General features: G+C 41.4%; 1 protein-coding gene across 2 annotated transcripts; it reads left to right on the top strand.

Moving 5' to 3' along the window:
* Positions 1–3,549: 3,549 nt before the first annotated feature.
* Positions 3,550–21,450, top strand: VBP1 (VHL binding protein 1). Of its 2 annotated transcripts, none has more exons than XM_038416938.2 (6): positions 3,550–3,737; positions 11,813–11,937; positions 14,624–14,690; positions 15,166–15,264; positions 18,908–19,046; positions 20,192–21,450. In XM_038416938.2, the coding sequence occupies exons 1-6, from the start codon at positions 3,645–3,647 to the stop codon at positions 20,260–20,262; spliced, it is 594 nt and encodes a 197-aa protein (XP_038272866.1). In that variant the 5' UTR covers positions 3,550–3,644; the 3' UTR covers positions 20,263–21,450. The 2 variants fall into 2 exon arrangements, with proteins under 2 accessions (XP_038272866.1, XP_038272869.1); XM_038416941.2 differs by lacking the exon at positions 3,550–3,737 and adding an exon at positions 11,512–11,703.
* The last annotated feature ends 639 nt before the right edge of the window (positions 21,451–22,089 follow it).

Raw genomic sequence — 22,089 nt, 5'->3', positions numbered from 1 at the left:
TGAACCACTTAGAAGTGGCACTGGAATAGAGAGCTGCCACCATGTGGCACCCAGAAGCTGTACAGAAATGGTGCTTTCTGCCCCATACCACTGCCAACACTACTAGTATGGCAATTGAATCATGTTTTCTGCAGTCCTGAATTCCAAAGAAGGTTCCTCCCAATGTCTCCTGTGAGGGCAGCCATGTGGAGAACTCACTGAGCAACTTCATGGGGGGAGTGGGGTGCTGATGCAGAAAAACACATCTATGGACAAAAGAGCAAGTTGCAGGCAAGGAAATGATCATTTTATAGAATTACTGAAGTCTTAGGTAGTATCTTGACAAAGAGATAAATTTGGATTGAAGCATAATTGTATTTTTATACATGACTATGCAAAAGAAATAATAAATAGAATTATGCTTCAATCCAAATTTACCTCTGTCATAAACATAAAGGGAAGGGTAACCGACAAGACAAAGTTTGTACCTTGGGGAAGTTTTTAACCTAAGCTGGTAAGAATAAGCTTAGGGGGTCTTTCATGGGGGTCCCCACATCTGTACCCTAAAGTTCAGAGTGGGGAAGGAACCCTGACAACCTCTTTATAGGGACTTGACTAGCTACTGATTATAAAAATGTGGGTATTTTTTTTGTGGGGGGGAGGCTTTTTAAAATTGTATCCTGGCATTCCCATTAATTGCCAGACTGTCAGAGTTCCTTTCTGTCTTGCAATCTCCCCATGAGGGAGAATTGAAATATAAAGGTCAAATAACAAGTGGTTTTCAATTATTTATTACAGAAGAGCACAAAAAATAAAGTGAGCTCTAATTACTTTAAAAAAATGACAAATTTTAGCTTGACCGACTGGAGCTTGAAGTCCACCTAACAATTACAATTGGAACAAATTTTTATAATTTTGAAGTATAAAAATTATGTGTGCAGTATGTAAGAGTCAATGCAGAGAAAGAGTTATAGTACTTGGCAAGTAGTATGCATTAGTTACTACCTCAAATTTCTGCTATTTCTTGACTGGTTGAAAATACATACAGTAATGGATCAAAGCCCCAGCTACATCAAAGACCAAATTTTGATCTATGAACAACTGTGACAGCTGTGCCCCTTAGATGGTGCAGATCACAAAACCCAGATGAAGCTTCTGGGAGCTGCAGACAAAGCATTCTCAGTTGAAGGGATCTGGTTATGGAATAATCTCCCAGAGGAGCTCACGGGAAGCTAGAGTATGACCACTTGGGTGAAACATTGCAAACTTTCTCTTGGAGAAAGCCTTGCCACCATAAGTGACACTCACAATACGAACGCCCCCTTTCTTCCCAAACTCCTACCACTTCCAAGTAGAATTTTGATCCCAGAGAGGGGAAAATGCCAGAAACCCCATGAATTCCACTGACTTTTGCTATTGATTTCACATGGAAGGTAGGGATGTAAATATCCATTTGAAAAGTTAACTGTTTAAACAATATCATTCTAATAGTTTAGTCAGTTAACCAATTAAAGGTAGAGGGGCTGGGGTCGATGGGGTGGGGCTGCTCTGGCTGGCTGGAGTCGGCACAGCTGGGGATGCTCTGAGTGGCTGGCCCGGGGCTAGGGCTGCTCTGGCTGGCCCCGGGGCTGGGGATTAATTGTTAGGGGCAGTTAACCGGTAAGACTAATGCTTACCGGTTAACCATTTAATATTTTACATCCCTAATGGAAGGTGCTCAAGATCTCTAACCTATGGAGATGGGCAGCAGTATAAAACCCTATCATAGACAGAGAAAATACACATGCTGGATACGATTAACAATGCTAATTTAAGCCCTGAAGCCTTGTTTTGCAAGGAGTGATGTTCCTGTAAAAGGAACGAGGAGTACTTGTGGCACCTTGGAGACTAACAAATTTATTTGGGCACAAGCTTTCGTGGGCTAAAACCCCCTTCATCGGATGCATGGAGTGGAAAATACTGTAGGAAGATAGATAGATAGATATACACAGAGAAAATGTAAACATTGTTATGCTAATAGGACTATAAGTACACTATCATTTGTTTTGTGAAGTCATATCAATGCTAAGGGTCTATAAAGGTTGTAGCAGCATCCAGTTCCTTACTCCTTTTCACAAAAAACTGGAGATCCTTCTTCCAACACGGACGAAGAAGCTCTTTGGGGAAAGAGGCCCAGTTATTTATTTTAGAGAGTCAACACATAATGCAAAACTTCTTCATTAAGGTCCTCATGCTCCTTATTCAAAACAAGGTTCACAGCATGCACAAATTAAAAAAAATACAGCATTTAAAGAGTATGTGGGCTGGGCCTGTTAACAAAATATAGTAATGCCCATCCTCTGGAGGCAGGATGTTAAATCAGGATTATCCCAAGAATTAATAAAACAGTCTATGGTGACAGTCATCAAACCTCAAATAGGTTGTCAAGCATCTACAGCCCTGAAGGCTAGTGAGGTGGGAAGCACTTTATTGACACATTTCCCCTTTCCCACCTAAACCCAGCAATAATAATCCAAAAGATGGTAACAGAGGAGAACAGCAGAGAGATGAGCACCCAGGAGAGATGGGAGGTGGAAGGAGGGAGAGAGGAGTTCAATAGCATCATCAGCAGAGCCCTTGATGCTCCTTACAGAACCCTGTACTAGAGCCCTGCAGCAGGCCTGTGATCCTACAGGACCTGCTGCTATAATAGTGGGGTACGGGGGAGGTAAAATGTAATTTGTTGCAGGTGGGATTGGGAGGGCAAAAAAAACCCCCAGACCACAGGTGCTGACTTATCAGTGTGCCAGGGGTGCTCAACCCCTGGCTCTGCATCAGGCCCTACCCCCACCTCACTCCTTCCCCCAGGGACCCACCCCCACCCCACCTCTTAGCCCGAGTGGGCCGTGCCCTCGCTTCTCCCGTCCCTGCATGCCACGAAACAGCTGATGGCGGAAGTCATGGGGAGAGGGGAAGGTCGGATTGGCAGGGCCAGCAGGCAGGAGGTGCTGCTGGGAAGAGGAGACCTGAGGTGGGGGTTGCCGATGAGTGCTCAGCACCCACCACTTTTTCCCCCTGGGTGCTCCAGCCCCGGAGCACCCCCGGAGTTGGCACCTATGCCCCAGAGTGCAATAATTAAATCATAGACTATCCAGGTTGGAAGGGACCTCAGGAGGTCATCTAGTCCCACCCCCAAATTAGTGGGGAAACACCGGATCTCTCGCCAGCCTGTCATACATATGAGTTCAGCAATGTAAAGCAAGTTGTTCCATATTTCAGAGTCCGCTGTGGCTAGGAAGAAGACACAGTCCCCTGCAGGGCTCTGCCCTGTACCCTATTTTCCATGGAGGCAGCACAGGCAGGGAGGCAGCCCCTCCCCGGGCTGGAAACCCCGCCGTGGCAGAGCAAGGAGGGGGCTGGGGGCTGGGAGCAGCCCACTCCCCGCCTCCTCTCGCCAGCGCCCCCAGCTCCGACTCCTCGCACTCTCCCAGCCCACCGCTGCGCCACGCCCACTCATCTAATCCCGCCCCGCTCCAGTCCCACCCTCCCCTGTCAGTCAAAGCGCTGCAGCCAATGGGCGCGAAGGGGAGGTGGGTTTCCCGCTGACGCAGTGACGTAGGACTCGCGTGGCTCGGCGGAGGGAGGCCGCGCGGACGCACGGCACGCAACGCCGTCGGTTCCCCAAGATGGCGGCGGCCACCAGCGGCGAGATTTGTTGCGGCGAGGCGCCCGCGGGCGGAAAACGGGGCCACCTGGGTATCCCCGAGGCCGTGTTCGTGGTGAGAGCCGCTCCCGGCCCGCTAGGGGGCAGCGGGCGGGCCGAGCCGAGCCGAGCCGGCGGCGCCGTGTGTGAGAGGGGCCCGGGTCCGTTCCCGGCGCTGGGGTCCCGGGGTGGGAAGGCGGCACCTCGCCCGTCCCGTCGGCCACGCCCCGGGGTCCCTGCCAGGGTGTGGCTGGCTCTCCCCCATCCGCGGCTCTGGACGGGGGGTTTGGGGCTGCCCCGTGGCCCGTAGCTCCCCCGGGCTCGCGGGTTCTTTTGCGCTGGGGCGCTCCTGGGCCCCGTTTCCGGGCAGGGGCAGGGGCAGGGGCAGGGGGGGTGATGAGCAGGGAGGCTGCGCTCGGCGGGGTCGGGAGGGTCGCGCCTGCTGTAACCGCCCGCTCAGCGCCGGCCTTGGTCAGGGCGCGGGTCCTGCGCCCCCGGCTGCGCTGATAGCGGTGACGGCTGCTGTGACTCCCAACCGCAGTGGCTGGGGGCGCTTTGTGGGGCTGGGAGATAACCCTCGTGGATGCAGTTCTGGATTCAGCGCTGTCGCAGCCTAGGTCGTGTCATCTGCCTGCCCCAGACTCGGATACTAATGCAATTTATGGTGGATGTGAGTGTGCGTTTAGGGAGTGGGTCGGTATCCGAAATCCGAGGTTTTCTTTTGTGTAAAGTTCTGTGGCGTCCTACAGGTCAAAGCGAGTAGACTACAGTCTTGTATGGTACAACTCAGTGATCCCTGGTTAGCCTGTTGTCCTCTGCATCCAAAGAAACAGTACTCGGTGCGAAATGCTCTGTCTTCATCTATCTGAAACCTTGCTTTCCCTTAAGGTGTCTTGATATCTCCAAAAAGAAAAGGAGGACTTGTGGCACCTTCGAGATTAACAAATTTATTTGAGCATAAGCTTTTGTGAGCATCCGATGAAGTGAGCTGTAGCCCACGAAAGCTTATGCTCAAATAAATTTGTTGGTCTCTAAGGTGCCACAAGTCCTCCTTTCCTTTTTGCAAATACAGACTAACACAGCTGCTACTCTGAAACTTGATATCTCCAGAGCTCTTGGGGAAAACTGGTGTTGTCCTGTTCAGACAAATTATTTTGACTCTAAGGTGGTGAACCATCTTTTTTCCTTTCAGAAAATTAAACAGAATCACGCATCTTTGAAACAAAGTGTGCTTTTTTGCTGTATTGAATTTCCTTCAAAAGTCTGAGGGGGAAAAATAAATCTGCACTATGATGAACTTGCCTTGATGACAGAGTTTAGACTGAAAACTGACATGACCAATGACTATATGTTGTTTAGTTTAGTTAGTATACTAACGAACTTGTAAAGGCAATCCGGTATTTAAAAAAGGAAAAGTGAGTTTGAAAAATCTTACTGGAAAAACTGAATATTGTGTAATGTGATGTTGTTATAGGAAATTTTTTTTAATAAATTCAAAATCATTTTAGGAAGAAAAAAGTTGCATTAATGGCTCATACTGTCTAGTCTTCAAGAGTGGCCACTACTAAATGCTTCACAGAAAACTGCTAGAATCCATGTAATGGATATTTATTTACAGAATAATCTACTTATTTGGGAAGCTTCTAGTCAGTTAATACTTGACAGGTTTCAGAGTAGCAGCCGTGTTAGTCTGTATTCGCAAAAAGAAAAGGAGTACTTGTGGCACCTTAGAGACTAACAAATTTATTAGAGCATAAGCTTTCGTGAGCTACAGCTCACTTCATCGGATGCATTTGGTGGAAAAAACAGAGGGGAGATTTATGTTTTTTCCACCAAATGCATCCGATGAAGTGAGCTGTAGCTCACGAAAGCTTATGCTCTAATAAATTTGTTAGTCTCTAAGGTGCCACAAGTACTCCTTTTCTTTTTTCAGTTAATACTTGTGACCCAAAGCATGAGGGTTTATATTTATCATAACTTTCCCAGTTCTGTATAATTTTACTATGGATGTCCTTTATATCCATACAAATGGCTAATCCTTTTTGACACCTAAGACTCAATTTGATATTCGGGCAAAAAGATCCACATGCATTTTATTTTTAAGTTTTAAACTTACCTTTCAAATTAATTGGCTGTCCCCTCATTCTTATTTTTTGAGAAACTTTGTTTATTAATAGGAATGCCTGAATGACATTCTCTACTATTCATTAAATTAAGTCATGTTCCTTCTTATTCACATCTCTTTTAAAGTAAGCAGTGAGCTCTTTTCCATCTCTCCTCATATAGCGCTCTTCCCATGCCTCTCTCTAACCATTTTCCTTACCCCTTTGATTTTTGATACATATAATTTTGCAGTGTGGGCAGAACTGAACACTGGTCAGGATTTTCAGAGGTGACTTTAGGTGCTCAGTTTGACACTTCTTAAGTGTGACTTGATTTTCAGAAAGTGCTGACAAGTTGGGTGCACAATCACTCAACAGTTTAAAAATTGTTGGCTGTTACTCAAGAGAAGGTAGTCCATCAAATTGTATAAAGGCAATAAAATTTTAGAATTATTTCACAGTCTAGTTCATTTTATAGCTTATCACTTTGGTGTTTTGACTGCTACTGCACGTTGAACAGAAGTTTTTATTGAGCTGTCGGTGATGACATCTCACAAACCGGGTAGAATTAGTGGGGGAAGCAAAAGTGGATGGGAATCTGGGAGGCAGTGACCATGAGTTGGTTGAGTTCAGGATCCTGACGCAGGGAAGAAAGGTAAGCAGCAGGATACGGACCCTGGACTTCAGGAAAGCAGACTTTGACTCCCTCAGGGAACAGATGGCCAGGATCCCCTGGGGGACTAACATGAAAGGGAAGGGAGTCCAGGAGAGCTGGCTGTATTTCAAGGAATCCCTGTTGAGGTTACAGGGACAAACCATCCCGATGAGTCGAAAGAATAGTAAATATGGCAGGCGACCAGCTTGGCTTAATGGTGAAATCCTAGCGGATCTTAAACATAAAAAAGAAGCTTACAAGAAGTGGAAGCTTGGACATATGACCAGGGAAGAGTATAAAAATATTGCTCGGGCATGTAGGAAAGATATCAGGAGGGCCAAATCGCACCTGGAGCTGCAGCTAGCAAGAGATGTCAAGAGTAACAAGAAGGGTTTCTTCAGGTATGTTGGCAACAAGAAGAAAGCCAAGGAAAGTGTGGGCCCCTTACTGAATGAGGGAGGCAAGCTAGTGACAGAGGATGTGGAAAAAGCTAATGTACTCAATGCTTTTTTTGCCTCTGTTTTCACTAACAAGGTCAGCTCCCAGACTGCTGTGCTGGGCAACACAAAATGGGGAAGAGATGGCCAGCCCTCTGTAGAGATAGAGGTGGTTAGGGACTATTTAGAAAAGCTGGACGTGCACAAGTCCATGGGGCCGGACGAATTGCATCCGAGAGTGCTGAAGGAATTGGCGGCTGTGATTGCAGAGCCCTTGGCCATTATCTTTGAAAACTCGTGGCGAACAGGGGAAGTCCCGGATGACTGGAAAAAGGCTAATGTAGTGCCCATCTTTAAAAAAGGGAAGAAGGAGGATCCTGGGAACTACAGGCCGGTCAGCCTCACCTCAGTCCCTGGAAAAATCATGGAGCAGGTCCTCAAAGAATCAATCCTGAAGCACTTAGAGGAGAGGAAAGTGATCAGGAACAGTCAGCATGGATTCACCAAGGGAAGGTCATGCCTGACTAATCTAATCGCCTTTTATGATGAGATTACTGGTTCTGTGGATGAAGGGAAAGCAGTGGATGTATTGTTTCTTGACTTTAGCAAAGCTTTTGACACGGTCTCCCACAGCATTCTTGTCAGCAAGTTAAGGAAGTATGGGCTGGATGAATGCACTATAAGGTGGGTAGAAAGCTGGCTAGATTGTCGGGCTCAACGGGTAGTGATCAATGGCTCCATGTCTAGTTGGCAGCCGGTGTCAAGTGGAGTGCCCCAGGGGTCGGTCCTGGGGCCCGTTCTGTTCAATATCTTCATAAATGATCTGGAGGATGGTGTGGATTGCACTCTCAGCAAATTTGCGGATGATACTAAACTGGGAGGAGTGGTAGATACGCTGGAGGGGAGGGATAGGATACAGAAGGACCTAGACAAATTGGAGGATTGGGCCAAAAGAAATCTAATGAGGTTCAATAAGGATAAATGCAGGGTCCTGCACTTAGGATGGAAGAATCCAATGCACCGCTACAGACTAGGGACCGAATGGCTCGGCAGCAGTTCTGCGGAAAAGGACCTAGGGGTGACAGTGGACGAGAAGCTGGATATGAGTCAGCAGTGTGCCCTTGTTGCCAAGAAGGCCAATGGCATTTTGGGTTGTATAAGTAGGGGCATAGCGAGCAGATCGAGGGACGTGATCGTTCCCCTCTATTCGACACTGGTGAGGCCTCATCTGGAGTACTGTGTCCAGTTTTGGGCCCCACACTACAGGAAGGATGTGGATAAATTGGAAAGAGTACAACGAAGGGCAACGAAAATGATTAGGGGTCTAGAGCACATGACTTATGAGGAGAGGCTGAGGGAGCTGGGATTGTTTAGTCTGCAGAAGAGAAGAATGAGGGGGGATTTGATAGCTGCTTTCAACTACCTGAAAGGGGGTTTCAAAGAGGATGGCTCTAGACTGTTCTCAATGGTAGCAGATGACAGAACGAGGAGTAATGGTCTCAAGTTGCAATGGGGGAGGTTTAGATTGGATATTAGGAAAAACTTTTTCACTAAGAGGGTGGTGAAACACTGGAATGCGTTACCTAGGGAGGTAGTAGAATCTCCTTCCTTAGAGGTTTTTAAGGTCAGGCTTGACAAAGCCCTAGCTGGGATGATTTAACTGGGACTTGGTCCTGCTTTGAGCAGGGGGTTGGACTAGATGACCTTCTGGGGTCCCTTCCAACCCTGATATTCTATGATTCTATGATTCTATGATTCTATGATCTAGATCTCTTCTTGAGTGCTGTTGTTAATTTGAAACCCAGAATGTGTGTGTTTGTATAGTAAGTTATTTTCCCCCATGCTAGAAAACACAAGACAATAACAATAAATTTCATTTACCATTATCTATCCAACCGCCTAGCATTTAAGAAGAGACAAGCTTCTGAGATTCACAGAGCTTTTTTCAGACTTAAGGAAGAGATCCAGGAAGCTCGAAAGCTTGTCCCTTTCACCCATAGAAATTGGTCCAATAAAAAGTTATTACCTTGCCTATCTTGTATTTCTTGTGTCCTAAACAATGTCATTGGAAAATCTTAAACCATTTTGCTCTTTCTCTTGTCTCCCATTCCAATATTAATGAAAATATTAAACACCCCAGTATGGACCCTTAGGGTATATTTCATTATACAGCTTTTGCTACAATAAAAAGTTACCATTTATTTTGCACTCTTTTCTTTTAGTCTCTTCCACGCATTTTCAAGGGTATTTAGGCTCCTAGAGATGTAGATAAGTACCTAATGGGATTTTCAAAAGTACCTATGCTCCTAATGATTTCATTAGTCACTTTCAAATGTATGACAGAACGACCTCTATGCCATGATTACTTAGTTTAGGTTCCCTTAATCCTTACTACTTCTTGGTGAGGGATTTTGTGAAAGACTTCTTGAAAGTCCAAATCCATTATGTTCGTCGGCTCTTCCCCCAATATCTTGTTGCTTCACCAGAGAACTCTAGGAGACTGAAGAATCATGACTTTTTTTCTTTACAGAAGCCATGCTGATCTGACTATTATATTATGTGAATTTAGGTGTTTTATAATTCTTGAATTATTGCCATCAATTCACTTGGCAGTAAAGTAAGGTGCTAACTTAGCAGTAAAATAAGGTTTGCAATATCCAGGATCATTCTTGCAGCTTGCTAGTGTCTAGTCCTCTGGCATAGTAGCTGATCTTAATGAGAGAGTGCCTGTTTTGTTAGTAACTTTTCCACATCCTTCTCGAGTTTCTTCAGAACTCCTAAATGAGTGTTGTTGATCCTGTTGACTAGTTGCTGTATAATTTGTTCAACTCACTCTCTTTTGACACTTCAGTCTCTGAAAGAGTCTCCTTTTTATTACTTGAAGAGTAGTCAAGGTAGATATTGCCATGTAGTGACTTAATTCTTTGCTTGTATTTTGAGTTTTAGCTTTGTGTACCAGATCAAAAGTAGTGATTAGGTTTTACGAAGATTAAAAAATTATGTTTCTCAGTGTGGGAAACTGACCTTTTCACGTACACCTACGGAACCGCTCCTACTTACAGTGTCATGCTACAGTACTTGGAAATTGATATTAACTTGGTACAGAAGGGATCCGGAGATATTTTTCCAAATGAATGAGGTCTCATTGTTGAGTCTCATTGTATTACAAGTAGTTTTTAATGGTGTTCCATTGGGGGGTGCCGTCTTGAGTCTTTCATGTTTTATGGCTATTCTTATTGTGAATTCTTCTTCTAATGATATATTCTTGAAGTGCCTTGAAATTATTGATGCGTGTGCAGTGTCTGGCGGACCATCTCATGTAGGCAACCAATTCTCTGATGTGTTGGTTGATTGAAAAGTGTTAATGAAGGTGTTGGTGACTTTGTACACTGTTGAGAATGTTGTGTATGAATTCATGTCTAAAAAGAGATTGATTCAGTATGGAGTATGTCACTCCTGTTCAATAGGTATGTTGGAAAGGATGATAAATGCACCGGCTTTTTGACTTGACTGAATGTAACACCTCATTGCCAATTAAAAGACCATCAGAGAGCCAAATTGTAACACAGTAGGGGATTGTTTGACAACTGGAAAAGTGATGATCATATTTTGTCATCTCCAGATGGAGAAGGTAAGATGCCTTTAGTGAGCTGCTGAAATTCCCAAGTGAAAGTAAGAGTAAGAACTAGCACAGTTAATGCAGCCCCATGAGTTGGGTGCCACAGCTGGAATCTTTTTGTAAGCTATTTACCTGAGAAAGCTGCTTGAAGTCTGTTGTGGGGTTTTGTGAACCAGTTTTACAAGTTGGTCCTAATACACTTTTGCAAGCTTTCCTCCGGAGGCGGGAATGTGTTTTCCTAGTTAAGGAATTAGTTTGGGAAGATGAAGTTTTTGTGATTATAGATCATGCTTATATGGTGCCTTGCATCCAAAAGGTGCTACGTAAATAGAGTCTTTGAAATGCAGTCTCTTGACTCCCAGTCTAGTGTCTTGTCCACAAGACTTTGTAGATTATGTATCAGGAGGCAGCAATATGAACTCCTACATCAGATGAAGCTTGGAATTCACATTTGGTTGTTGGCTCTATGCTGAGAAAGCAGGTTGACTGCGCTTGCCTATTTGGGCAAGTACACAGTGAGTCTCGCTAGTCCAAGGGGATTTATGCTGTCAATGGCATAGTAAACGATAATAAAACCAACTACTCACCTGCCTATTTAAATAAATATCACTGCAGTAAAGCACCATAAACGTACACATTCTATATTAATGGAATTGTTGGGGTTTTTTTCCATTAGTAAAAAATGGAAGCCTCTAGATATAAAAGAGTAAATTGAGAAAGGGCCATTTTTTTTGTCATCTAGCAGGATATATGTATAAATGAACACTGTCAAACCAATAGCCTGTGAATGAACTATAATCATATTTCTTAACATGAATGTCACTACTTTCCTGACAAAATGCTCAACAAGAAATCTAAAAGTAGTGGCCCTAGAAAGATTCATTCTTTGTATTGCAAAAGTGCCTAGAAGTCCCAACAAAGATCATGGCCCCTTTGCCCTAGGCACTTTATTTATATATAGTAAGATGGTCTCTGTCCCAAAGAGTGTGAAAAGGAAGTATGATCCGTATTTTACAGATGGGGAAACTGAACTACAAAGAGGTTAGATGATACTACACTTTTGAATGAAAAAGAAGATACAGTTTCATGTTGCATGTGGCTGAAACTGTAAGGTATATGCACCAACAACTCTAGCATTGTGAAATACCTTTCTGTGTCCACTGGACATGCTCTAGGTTCTAGGCAAGCAAAGATCTGAGTGATGTGTCAAGGGAAAATAACGATTGAAGGTATAAAATCACTTTTAGTGCAAAATAACTTTTGTTTACCTAATCTTTCTGATCACATAATTAGATCTTGGGTTTCTGTAAAATTCTTAATTTTATCTTTTTCTTAAAGGAGGATGTAGATTCTTTTATGAAACAGCCTGGAAATGAAACTGCAGATGTAGTGCTTAAGAAGCTGGATGAACAATATCAGAAATATAAATTTATGGAACTTAACCTTGCTCAGAAGAAAAGGAGGTGAGTTACAATTTTTTTTTTTCAAAGTTTGGAAATTGAAAATAAGACTTCAAAAAAAGGTTATATTTTGTTTAATATTTCCAACTGCCTTAAGAAGTGACAGGAAGTATTAGCTGGGCCAATAATGCAGTAAATTTAGAGAGGTGCAACTCCATGTTTTTTTCCCACAGACTGATCAGCAGTCTCAGTAAGCCTGAGTTTATAGCTTGATAGACTTTAAGGCCAGAAATGACTACTGTGACTGTCTAGTCTGAGCACCTGCATAACACAGGTCATAAAATTTCACCAAGGCACTTTTACACCAAGCCGGTAACTTTTGTTTACTTTTTATTTTTTTTAAATATAAACACATAATAAAACAAAACATATATAAATATAGGCTCAAGATAGAAATAGCATAAACATAACAAAATTTAACATTCATTGTTTGCAAAACCTGGGAAAAGCAAAGAAAAAACCCCCAAACCTGCAGAGGTCATGCAAGGCATCAGTTATTAAATCATAGAATATCAAGGTTGGAAGGGACCTCAGGAGGTCATCTAGTCCAACCCCCTGCTCAACGCAGGACCAATCCCCAACTAACTCATCCCAGGCAGGGCTTTGTCAAGCCTGACCGTAAACATTTCTAAGGAAGGAGATTCCACCACCTCCCTAGGTAACGCATTCCAGTGTTTCACCACCCTCCTAGTGAGAGAGTTTTTCCTAATATCCAATCTAAACCTCCCCCACTGCAACTTGAGACCATTACTCCTTGTTCTGTCATCTGCTACCACTGAGAACAGTCTAGATCATCCTCTTTGGAACCCCCTTTCAGGTAGTTGAAAGCAGCTATCTAATCCCCCCCTCATTCTTCTCTTCTGCAGACTAAACAATCCCAGTTCCCTCAGCATCTCCTCATAAGTCATGTGTTCCAGCCCCTGAATCATTTTTGTTGCCCTCCGCTGGACTCTTTTTTGTAGTGTGGGGGCCCAAAACTGGATATAGTACTCCAGATGAGGCCTCACCAATGTCGAATAGAGGGGAACGATCATGTCCCTTGATCTGCTGGCAATGCCCCTACTTATACAACCCAAAATGCCATTGGCCTTCTTGGCAACAAGGGCACACTGTAACCCCTAGGTCCTTTTCTGAAGAACTGCTGCCGAGCCATTTGGTCCCTAATCTGTAGCAGTGCATGGGATTCTTCCGTCCTAAGTGCAGGACTCTGAACTTGTCCTAGTTGAACCTCATCAGATTTCTTTTGGCCCAATCCTCTAATTTGTCTAGGTCCTTCTGTATCCTATCCCTACCCTCCAGCATATCAACCTTTCCTCCCAGTTTAGTGTCATCTGCAAACTTGCTGAGGGTGCAATCCACACCATCCTTCAGATCATTTATGACTGTGACTAAACAGATAAGTGAGAACATAACCTACAAGTGTCGGGAGTAGTATATACTAAACTGGAAAAGTATGCAATAGTTTCATGTATGATCAGACATCCTCAATTTTTCCAAGTGTTTCTATTACAGTAATTTTTTCCATTAATACAATAGTAGAGCGCTCACTATGCCAGTCTGTATATGAGGGAGGAATTGCAGATTTCCCATTTTTTCAAAATAAGTCTTGTGGCCACTAAAATAGTTACTGCAATCCATTTCTTAATGTAAACTGGTAGTACCAACTCATCCAGCACCCTTAAAATTCATAAGCTTGGAGAAGGAAAGAGAGCATCACTTAGTTTTTGAGAGAGCACTGTCTATGGTGTTTCAGAACACATGCATTTTTTTGACAGGTATAGAGAATGTGTGAAAACCCGTAACTTCTGCTTTAGCAAGATACCTTTTTAGAAAGACATCAAGTCTTGATTTAAATACTTTCACAACTTTTTGGTTACTAAAATGAAATAAGATGCCCTAGGGTCTGGGAACTGCGTTGTGGCAGCTTGCCTGCTTGGCTGTCCAGTTGCTTGTGAACTTAAGGAGTTGACTGAAATTGAAATGATTGTCAGATCCACTGCTCCCTGCCACTGAATAGCACTGAGAACTGACCAGGCTTTATTAATTTTACTCAGCTGCTACTTTTAGAGAAAGCTGTGAGCAATAACAGAGGCCGATACTAGGGCTTGCTTTTATTGAGGGGGATCCTTATCTATGAATAACTCCACTGCCTGCCTTTGCAGCCAACCTGGCAAGCTGCTGGGGAGTCTGGGTTGCCAAAGAGGTGGAGGCACGAGTGGGGGAGCTGGCAGTTAACCAGGCAAGTTTCCATCAAAAGATTTGCCCAAATTGCCACATTCCCGCAGAACTTTTCAATTTTGATTAATGAGCATTTTCTGATGAATGTTCCATCAGAAAATTTCTGACCAGCTCTAATTTTAATTCTTCGCTTAGAGCAACATGCTTGTTCCATCAGAATTTTCCTTGTATTCATTGTATTGATTAGAATGTTGGAACATGCCAGGTACACCCAGCCTCCCTAGTTAAGTGTACTTGCTAGAGCTCTTGTATATTCAGAAGTGAAGTGTTTGTGTTAAATTCTAGGTCTAATTATGACTTTAACACCTGATTTAAAATGAATAGAGAAGGTCTGTAGAACTTGGGTTTCTAAAATTAAAAAAAAAAAAGTTGGATTATATGATAGCTGATTGTTTGGGGAATCTTATCTGTATGTGCAAAATACTAAATTATGACTGTTGTTAATTCACAGGCTAAAAAGTCAGATTCCTGAAATTAAACAGACATTAGACATTTTAAAATATATGCAGAAGAAAAAGGTAAACTATTTTGATGATTTAATGGGGTATGAATAAATAAAGCTAACAGCTTTTCCATACTAGCAGAAAACATTTCAATAAATGTTTTGGAGAGCATACATAATTCGCTTTTATAAGTTATAGTGGAATTATTCTTAAGGTATATAACTTTATTTACTAGCTTTCAGAAAGTTAACATTCACTTTTAATAGCTGCAAATGATGTACTAAGCTTGGGCTCCATGTACTGTTCGTCTTTGTAGCCATTTCTGATTTGTGTATAAAATCACCACCTGATAACACGCTGTCCTCAAACTTGGAGTTTTAACTTCTATTTTGAAGTAAAAGTTTATAGTAGTCCCCCAAAAGTTTAATGTCACATATTACTTTAAAAAAAAAAAAGGCTGAAAAGTATGTTCTTTACTCTGGTTTCTGTATTGCTGTCTTAACCGTTTGCAATGCAAGTAGCAACTTCAAGTTCTGTGATCTATCTTAAGGAATCCACAAACCCAATGGAGACCAGATTTTTATTGGCAGATAACCTCTACTGTAAAGCATCAGTTCCTCCTACGGATAAAGTCTGTTTGTGGTTGGGGGTAAGTAACTACAGAATGCCTCTAAAATATTTTTAAATAATTGTTTATCTCTACCACTCACAGCAGGACAAAATTCTGTGCAATCATTGAGTTTAATGGAATTATATGAAGTATAAGGAAAGTTTAAGTACCTGGTGTAATTTCTAAAAGTGTAATTATGGTCAAAACTAGAAAAACAGCACATTTAGGTGATCAAGTAACTGGTCCCTACACCAGCCTCCAGTGGGAGTTCAGTGCAAAAAGGTCTTCAGAATCTAGTACCTACTATTCCATGGACAAGTAACTTGCATAACTATAGTCTTAATTTACAAGACAAAACAAAGCTAAGAAAATGCGGTAAATTCAGTGCAATAATTTATGCAATTGTATGCTGAAGGGAGACACTGTGGTGTTTGTTTTTGAAAAGCAGTGTCTTTGTTTCTTTTCCCATCTCTCCCATTTCTAACTTATGCCTTACCACTTGTAAACTCTTTGGGGTATGGACAGGTTTTTTGTTCTGTGTTTATACAGCATCTAGCTCAATGAGGTTTCGATTCATGACTGGGGCTATGGTAATATAAATTAATACTGCAATAATAGACATTTTAAAAATATCCGTGAGAACCCTTCAGATTCAACTTTGGGTCTGAAAATCAAGCTGTATTCTTTTTTTGGCTTTTGCATCAGTAATTAAGATTCTTCAGCTACCCCTGTGCAGCCACATTGTCTTTGACTTGGCACAGTTTAGCTAAGTTCCAGGTGGAGGGCCAACTGGTATGTCGAAGCACAAACCAGAACGGACTCCAACTCTCTCTCCTCCATAGCTGTTAACTCTGCAGGGGTAACGGGAGTCCCAAGTAGTGACGCACTTTTTTGAGGGGTAAAGTCAAATATGACTAAAAAATCACATGGGCTAGAACTGTTAAGGAAGAACCTGGCATTTTTATATGGTGACTTTTTCTAACCATAATTGTACATTTACAGTTTACTTTTTCATGTATAATGACCAACAACTGTCAATAAATTCGGAGCTGTGAATATTTAACTCACAATCTTGTTGATTATGCTTGCAGCAGAACATGATGTAGCTAGTTTGCAGTTTGCATTGGCTCTACTGCTTGCAACAATAAAAACTGTTTTGCCTGTGAAGTAAACCTTACAGGGCAATTTCAACATGTTAGGGAATTAATTTACTCCGTTTTATTCAATGCTCATGCTTTTTTCTGATGAGCCATAAATTCCAATTTGGCTTTTCTTTAAGATTAAATTAATCAGAATGATTCATTATAGGTGTTTCATTATTGCACTGTGGTTCAGAATACCACTCCACCACTGCCGTGAAGGTACATGCCCAGTAAAACAGTTTGTTTTGACAATTAGGTCTGCTAATATTTTTCTATTGGACTTCTGTATGTTTAGCCATGTATAGCCTCTTACTATCCTATTCATGAAGTAGCTATATTGTATTTCAAATGAGGAAAGGATTTGTCTTGTATCTTACATATTTATAGGGCACTTATCAACTTTGTATTTAAGTCCAGATAACGGGTTGGCTTGGTCAAAGGTTTTAAACAAAAGAGACCTCTAAGTACTTAAGCGGTATCAAGCAGGGATATTCTGTGTTCATAAAAAGAAAGAGAGTACTTTGGCACCTTAGAGACTAACAAATTTATTTGAGCATAAGCTTTCAGATGCATCCGATGAAGTGAGCTGTAGCTCACAAAAGCTTATGCTCAAATAAATTTGTTAGTCTCTAAGGTGCCACAAGTACTCCTTTTCTTTTTGCGAATACAGACCAGCACGGCTGCTACTCTGTGTTCATACCTTTCCTTAACTGTAAAGATAACTAACTTGCTAATGTCTATTTTGAGACCACTAAGTCCCTGAACTCCCCATGCCAGAGCTGAGTCTCCTGGTTAGGACAAAAACATGGTCTGCACACAGAACTATATGATGCTCTCTTACTCAAGTTAATCTGCACAAAGGCACTCTTAGTATGGAACAAGAGTGTCCACGGGGGCAGTTAGTGCATACTAGCTATTTTAGGCTTTATCGTTATGAAGACAAGCACTTAGTGAGGGGCTTGAAGTATGGAAGTTTTAGAAACGTTTAGAACTTCATTCCAATCTGAGCATCCTTTATTAAATGTTAACTTTTCTGAAGGATTTCTCCCTGGTCCCCCATCAGCGTAAGAGCCTGCCTGCAGAATTCGTATAGCTTTGGCTCCATGAAAGCTGTTGCGGGCTTTTGGGTGTGGTGTATTCACATTCATTTACAACTGTCAAAATATGGGGCCAGTGGCTTTTTTGCATTGAATATTTGTTGCCATTAACTTGTGTTCACACAAAAATAAACCTGCCACAAAAAATTAGTCATGCTAATAATGCATTTTATGCAGTTTTTGGGCATGCCTTGACCTTACTGCCTCCTCATGGCTTATAGCATATATTGGTTTGTATTGGGCTGCGTATGCTTTATTTCTAATTGCTTTCTTGAAAAGTTAAGGTTTTCTTTGTCAAGGAAAAAAGAATTACTAATATAGTGCATCCTCAGTCTCATGGAGGCTACCTGTAGGAGCTGTTTACTAGCCATAATGAGTTGTTGTTCCAGAGCCATAAGATGTGGCATACACTGATTCAAACCAATGCTGACATGTTTTTCTGTGGAATGTTTGCTCAATGTTGGTGGTTCCTTTTTTTGCCCCACAATCCTTCAAGAATGTATGTTAATGTTGTCTTCCGCTATTAAGTGCCAAACTGCCATTTATGCCTTTGAAAATCACTCCCAGAATTAGTTTAATAGTCTGGAAGATAGAAGAGCTCTGTTATATCTCTCACTCTGATTCTGTGAAATTCCACTGAATGACGATGCACTTGACTGATGCTAGTTGCTACATAGATATGAAATTGTAAGCACCGGTCTCCAGATGAAGAAAATAATGTTGAAAAACTGTGTATAACTCTTACTCAGTACTCACAAAGGACAAAACTTCTCTGGGGTCTTCAGCACCTTCACTTGACGTTGGTCTTTCGATATGGGAACTCGTGCACCGAGAGAACAACGTATTAGCAATAAGATCTGCCATGTACGGGTCAAAAAAGAATTTTGTCCTAAATTGCATCAAATGGTTTTGTTGATTTCTGTTGATGGGGATACTAGGGTAAGAGCAATCTGCTGTTGAATCTGGATGTTTCCAGAAGACTTTATTAAAAGTAGTATATTTTTAACATTTCAAAGATATTTTGGAGAAACTCTTGCTGAGGGGGGAGTCTTCCATTTTGAAAAGAAATGTTAGAATTATGTTAATTAAAATGTATGTAATTCTTAAAACACTAAAGTCTTGCTTTTGTTTTTTATTGACTGCTGTCCTCTAATGCAGCAAGCATCCATTTGTTACTTAAAATGACATGGGGAGAAATATTTGCAAGCCTTTTGTGGGTTTTCCTTAAATACTGAGGTGGTAAAGGCCACAAATAGTTCCCTGCATTGCACTTCCTTTTTGTTTACATAGCTTTGGTGTATATCTGTGAGTGTCTGTCTACATAGTAGATTAGAATCAGTCTGAAACGTTTGTAACATTCCCCTTGGAAAGAGTTAATGTTTTCCTTTAAGGTGTTCAACCTAGAGTAAAAGCTATATTAAAATTAAGTATCTTTTCTTTTAGGCCAATGTGATGCTTGAATATGATATTGATGAAGCACAGGCTCTGTTAGAAAAGAATCTGTCTACAGCCACAAGAAATCTTGAGTCTCTAGAGGAAGATCTGGATTTTCTTAGAGATCAGTTCACCACCACAGAAGTTAGTATCCTTTTGGAGGAAAAAAACACTGGTACAATTTAATTAATTAATTTAATTTAAATTAATTTAAACACTGGTACAAATTTTTCTCACCCTTCCACAGATAAATATATATTTTAGAAAGAGAAATGCATTATTCAGCTCTGCTTATTTGCTTTCCCTAACCAGAGTAGTGGATGGAGGATTAGCAAGTAGCTGTCTTGAATGGTAATGGTGGACCTTGTGTCTCAAATTCTGAGCAAGAGAAGGGACAGTTTAATGTAACACAGCTAGTCCCTGTTGGAATTCCATCTCTTAACAGACAGAGCTGGAAAATGGGCTACGAATGCAACTTGTTGTGATGCGCCCTGCAGTTCTAAGTGGGTAACTTGAGGACATAGACTAGTACTTAAAGTTGGTAGCCAATTGGATTTATTGACGCTTCAGAGCAAAATGGTTCTTTGTCACGACTCTGGATAGTACACAAGTGTTGTTCTTTGTGTTCTCCACCAGCAGAATACCTAATTCAACTGCCACCTTGATGCTCTTCTGAGCAAGAAAGTCATTGCTGGAACCATGTTAATGAATCTCTCTGGGGAGTCTTGATAGTATCACATTCATTTTGCATTCTGTTTTTGGATTGTCTGCTTCAAAGCTGCTTTTAGCAATGAGCACAGATTATTTACTTAGTTGAAGACTGATACTTTAGCTATTTATTAGTACTGGAGGGGAGTATTAGGGTTTCAAATGTTGCCAGTGTTAAAGGACATTCAGTGCTGAATAAAGTCATGAATGGCTGAAATAGGTAAACATTGCAACCAAAAAGGGGTAAGTTGTAACTGGAAGCAGTTTTAGCTTTGGCACATAGGAGTGGAAGTAAATATGAAGGGAGAAATGTATGTGCAAAAATATGTAATTGTTAGCATGTAGATCCTCTGAACAGGGGAGTGACCATGAGGAGTGACCATGTATAGCTGCCCCGTCAGTTGTCACAATTTCCACAGCATCAAGGTTCTGCACTGCAGTCAGCTATTCTGTTAATCGGTTTCTGTATTGTCTGTCATGCATCAGTGAAACAAGCAAGATTAACTTGGATTGAACATACTTGGGTGGTTCTGCAATTAGTTCTCTCTTTTTGCATTATAGCAGCTTCCTTAACTATACCCTCAGATATGGCTAGAGTTTATAATTGGGACGTAAAGAGAAGAAACAAGGATGACCCTTCCAAAAACAAAGCATAGTACTAACAATTTTAAATGTGCTTACGATTTCCAAATACTTTTATTTTAAACACCCCCAAAATTCATCCTTAAGGGACTGAGTTAAGTTTATCATTTCGATAAATGATAAAATATATAAAATCAGTAATAATGGTGAGCGCCATTTTATTTATTTGTAAACTCACAATTTGGTTTCATGCATGCTTCATGAAATTATGAATTATTTGAAAGGATACCACATGATCTAACAAAGGGCATAGCATTTTTGACCAGTTCAATCTGTTTGTCATAAATAAATTCTTTACCTGAAGGTTTGTCTAAAAATGTGAGGTGCATGTATGAAATTGAGTTTAGGACATTTTATAAGGTTATTGTAATGTAAGGGTTTACTTGTTTCATGTTTGCTGATGTGTTGTATACACTTGATGAGGTTAAAAATAACTTTGGGGTGGGGAAGACGTTTGCTGATATTTTAGCAAACAGAGAAAATACAGTCAAATCCTGGGTTTTGTTTCTTAGTCAATTACTGCTTTGGCAACATCAACCCATAAGCATTCCCAGAGATCCACTTTGGATAAACTTGATTTTAATCACGTTTGGGTTAGCCAACTGATAGCTACTGAATTTTCTGCACTTTACATACAACAGTTCATGATCTGTCTTCAGAAAAGAACAATTAATGGATTTCATTCAATAAACAGCACAAGCTATGTCAAGACTGCAAATCGTCTCACCCCAGGCCCCGTTCACATACACGCACACACTGTTTATCTTTGCAAATATATAGAACTAGGACTTCAAAATGCTAATATCCTATAATACAAGAAAACCCCCACTTACAGCCCTGAGACAAGAAGATGACTAGTTTAAATGTCTTAACACTTTTGCAAAGCCTCCTAGGTGAAACCTGTATTAAATATGGACGGTCTATTTGAGCACAGCTTCTGTTGTAAACAGGCTGAATATTTTTTTTCAGTTATAATGAAGCCTCACAAGATTGTTGCCTTTACCTCTGCAGTTTCCTCCTAAAACAAAATGCACACATGGTGGTGAAATTAGTGGTTAGTATTTACACTGCTGAGTGACTGGTAATACAGGTTTTGCTAGAAAATAAATGCAAATGTTAACTGTTCTATCTTCATGTAATGAACAATATACCTGTAAAGTTTTTGTACTTTTATTTCATGATATTAAAATAGTGAAACTCAACACTTGTGGCAAACATCTCTTCTGTGAATCTTTCTTTTTCAGTGTAAGATTACTAGTCTTGCACCTAAACTTGTAGAACTCTTCAGTCCCTTGGAGGGGGAAGAGAAACTTGGGTGAAGCAACAGGTAAAGAAATTCCCTAGACTGAAGAGGGGAGAGATGTGTCCAGACAGGAGGAGGTTACTGTAGCCCCAAGGAGACACTTCCATGGTGGGAAGCAGGATTTGAGGACTGAATATGTAGATGGGATAGATATTAACGTTAGAGGCCCCAGCTACAACTTGGTACTCTCCTGATTGGGAGTAGTCCAAGCTAATTCCATGATTTCAAGTTTGAGAGCTGGGGAGACGCATTAGAGAAGGAAGTGAAAAGTTCAATGTTCATCACATTTCAACAAATCAGTGGACCATCCACAAGGAGATGAGGATAGGCAAGAAGACTGCAATCTTAACAAAGAAATGACACTCTAGAAGGTCGCTGACAAGAAACTAGTGAAAATAGACACTAGAGATGCCAATTTCTTACTAAAAGAGCGCAAAAGTTAAATATGTATACCCAGGGTTTCTAGTGAGTCTGATCTAAATTATCTACTAGTTCCTAACCTTTCTGAGCTTGAGACCCATATTTGTGATCTGTACCT

This window comes from Dermochelys coriacea, chromosome 9 (genome assembly GCF_009764565.3).
Source record: "Dermochelys coriacea isolate rDerCor1 chromosome 9, rDerCor1.pri.v4, whole genome shotgun sequence".
Classification (NCBI taxonomy): domain Eukaryota; kingdom Metazoa; phylum Chordata; order Testudines; family Dermochelyidae; genus Dermochelys; species Dermochelys coriacea.
Note: the sequence above shows the minus strand (reverse complement) of the source record. Positions and strands in the feature narration are given on the sequence as shown.

Excerpts from the sequence above, each read along its gene's own strand:
- VBP1 (XM_038416938.2), top strand. The coding sequence starts at position 3,645 with ATGGCGGCGGCCACCAGCGGCGAGATTTGTTGCGGCGAGGCGCCCGCG. Across the intron at positions 11,938-14,623 it reads CTTGCTCAGAAGAAAAGGAG|GCTAAAAAGTCAGATTCCTG; the intron begins GTGAGTTACAAT and ends GTTAATTCACAG. Across the intron at positions 19,047-20,191 it reads GTTCACCACCACAGAAGTTA|ATATGGCTAGAGTTTATAAT; the intron begins GTATCCTTTTGG and ends CTATACCCTCAG.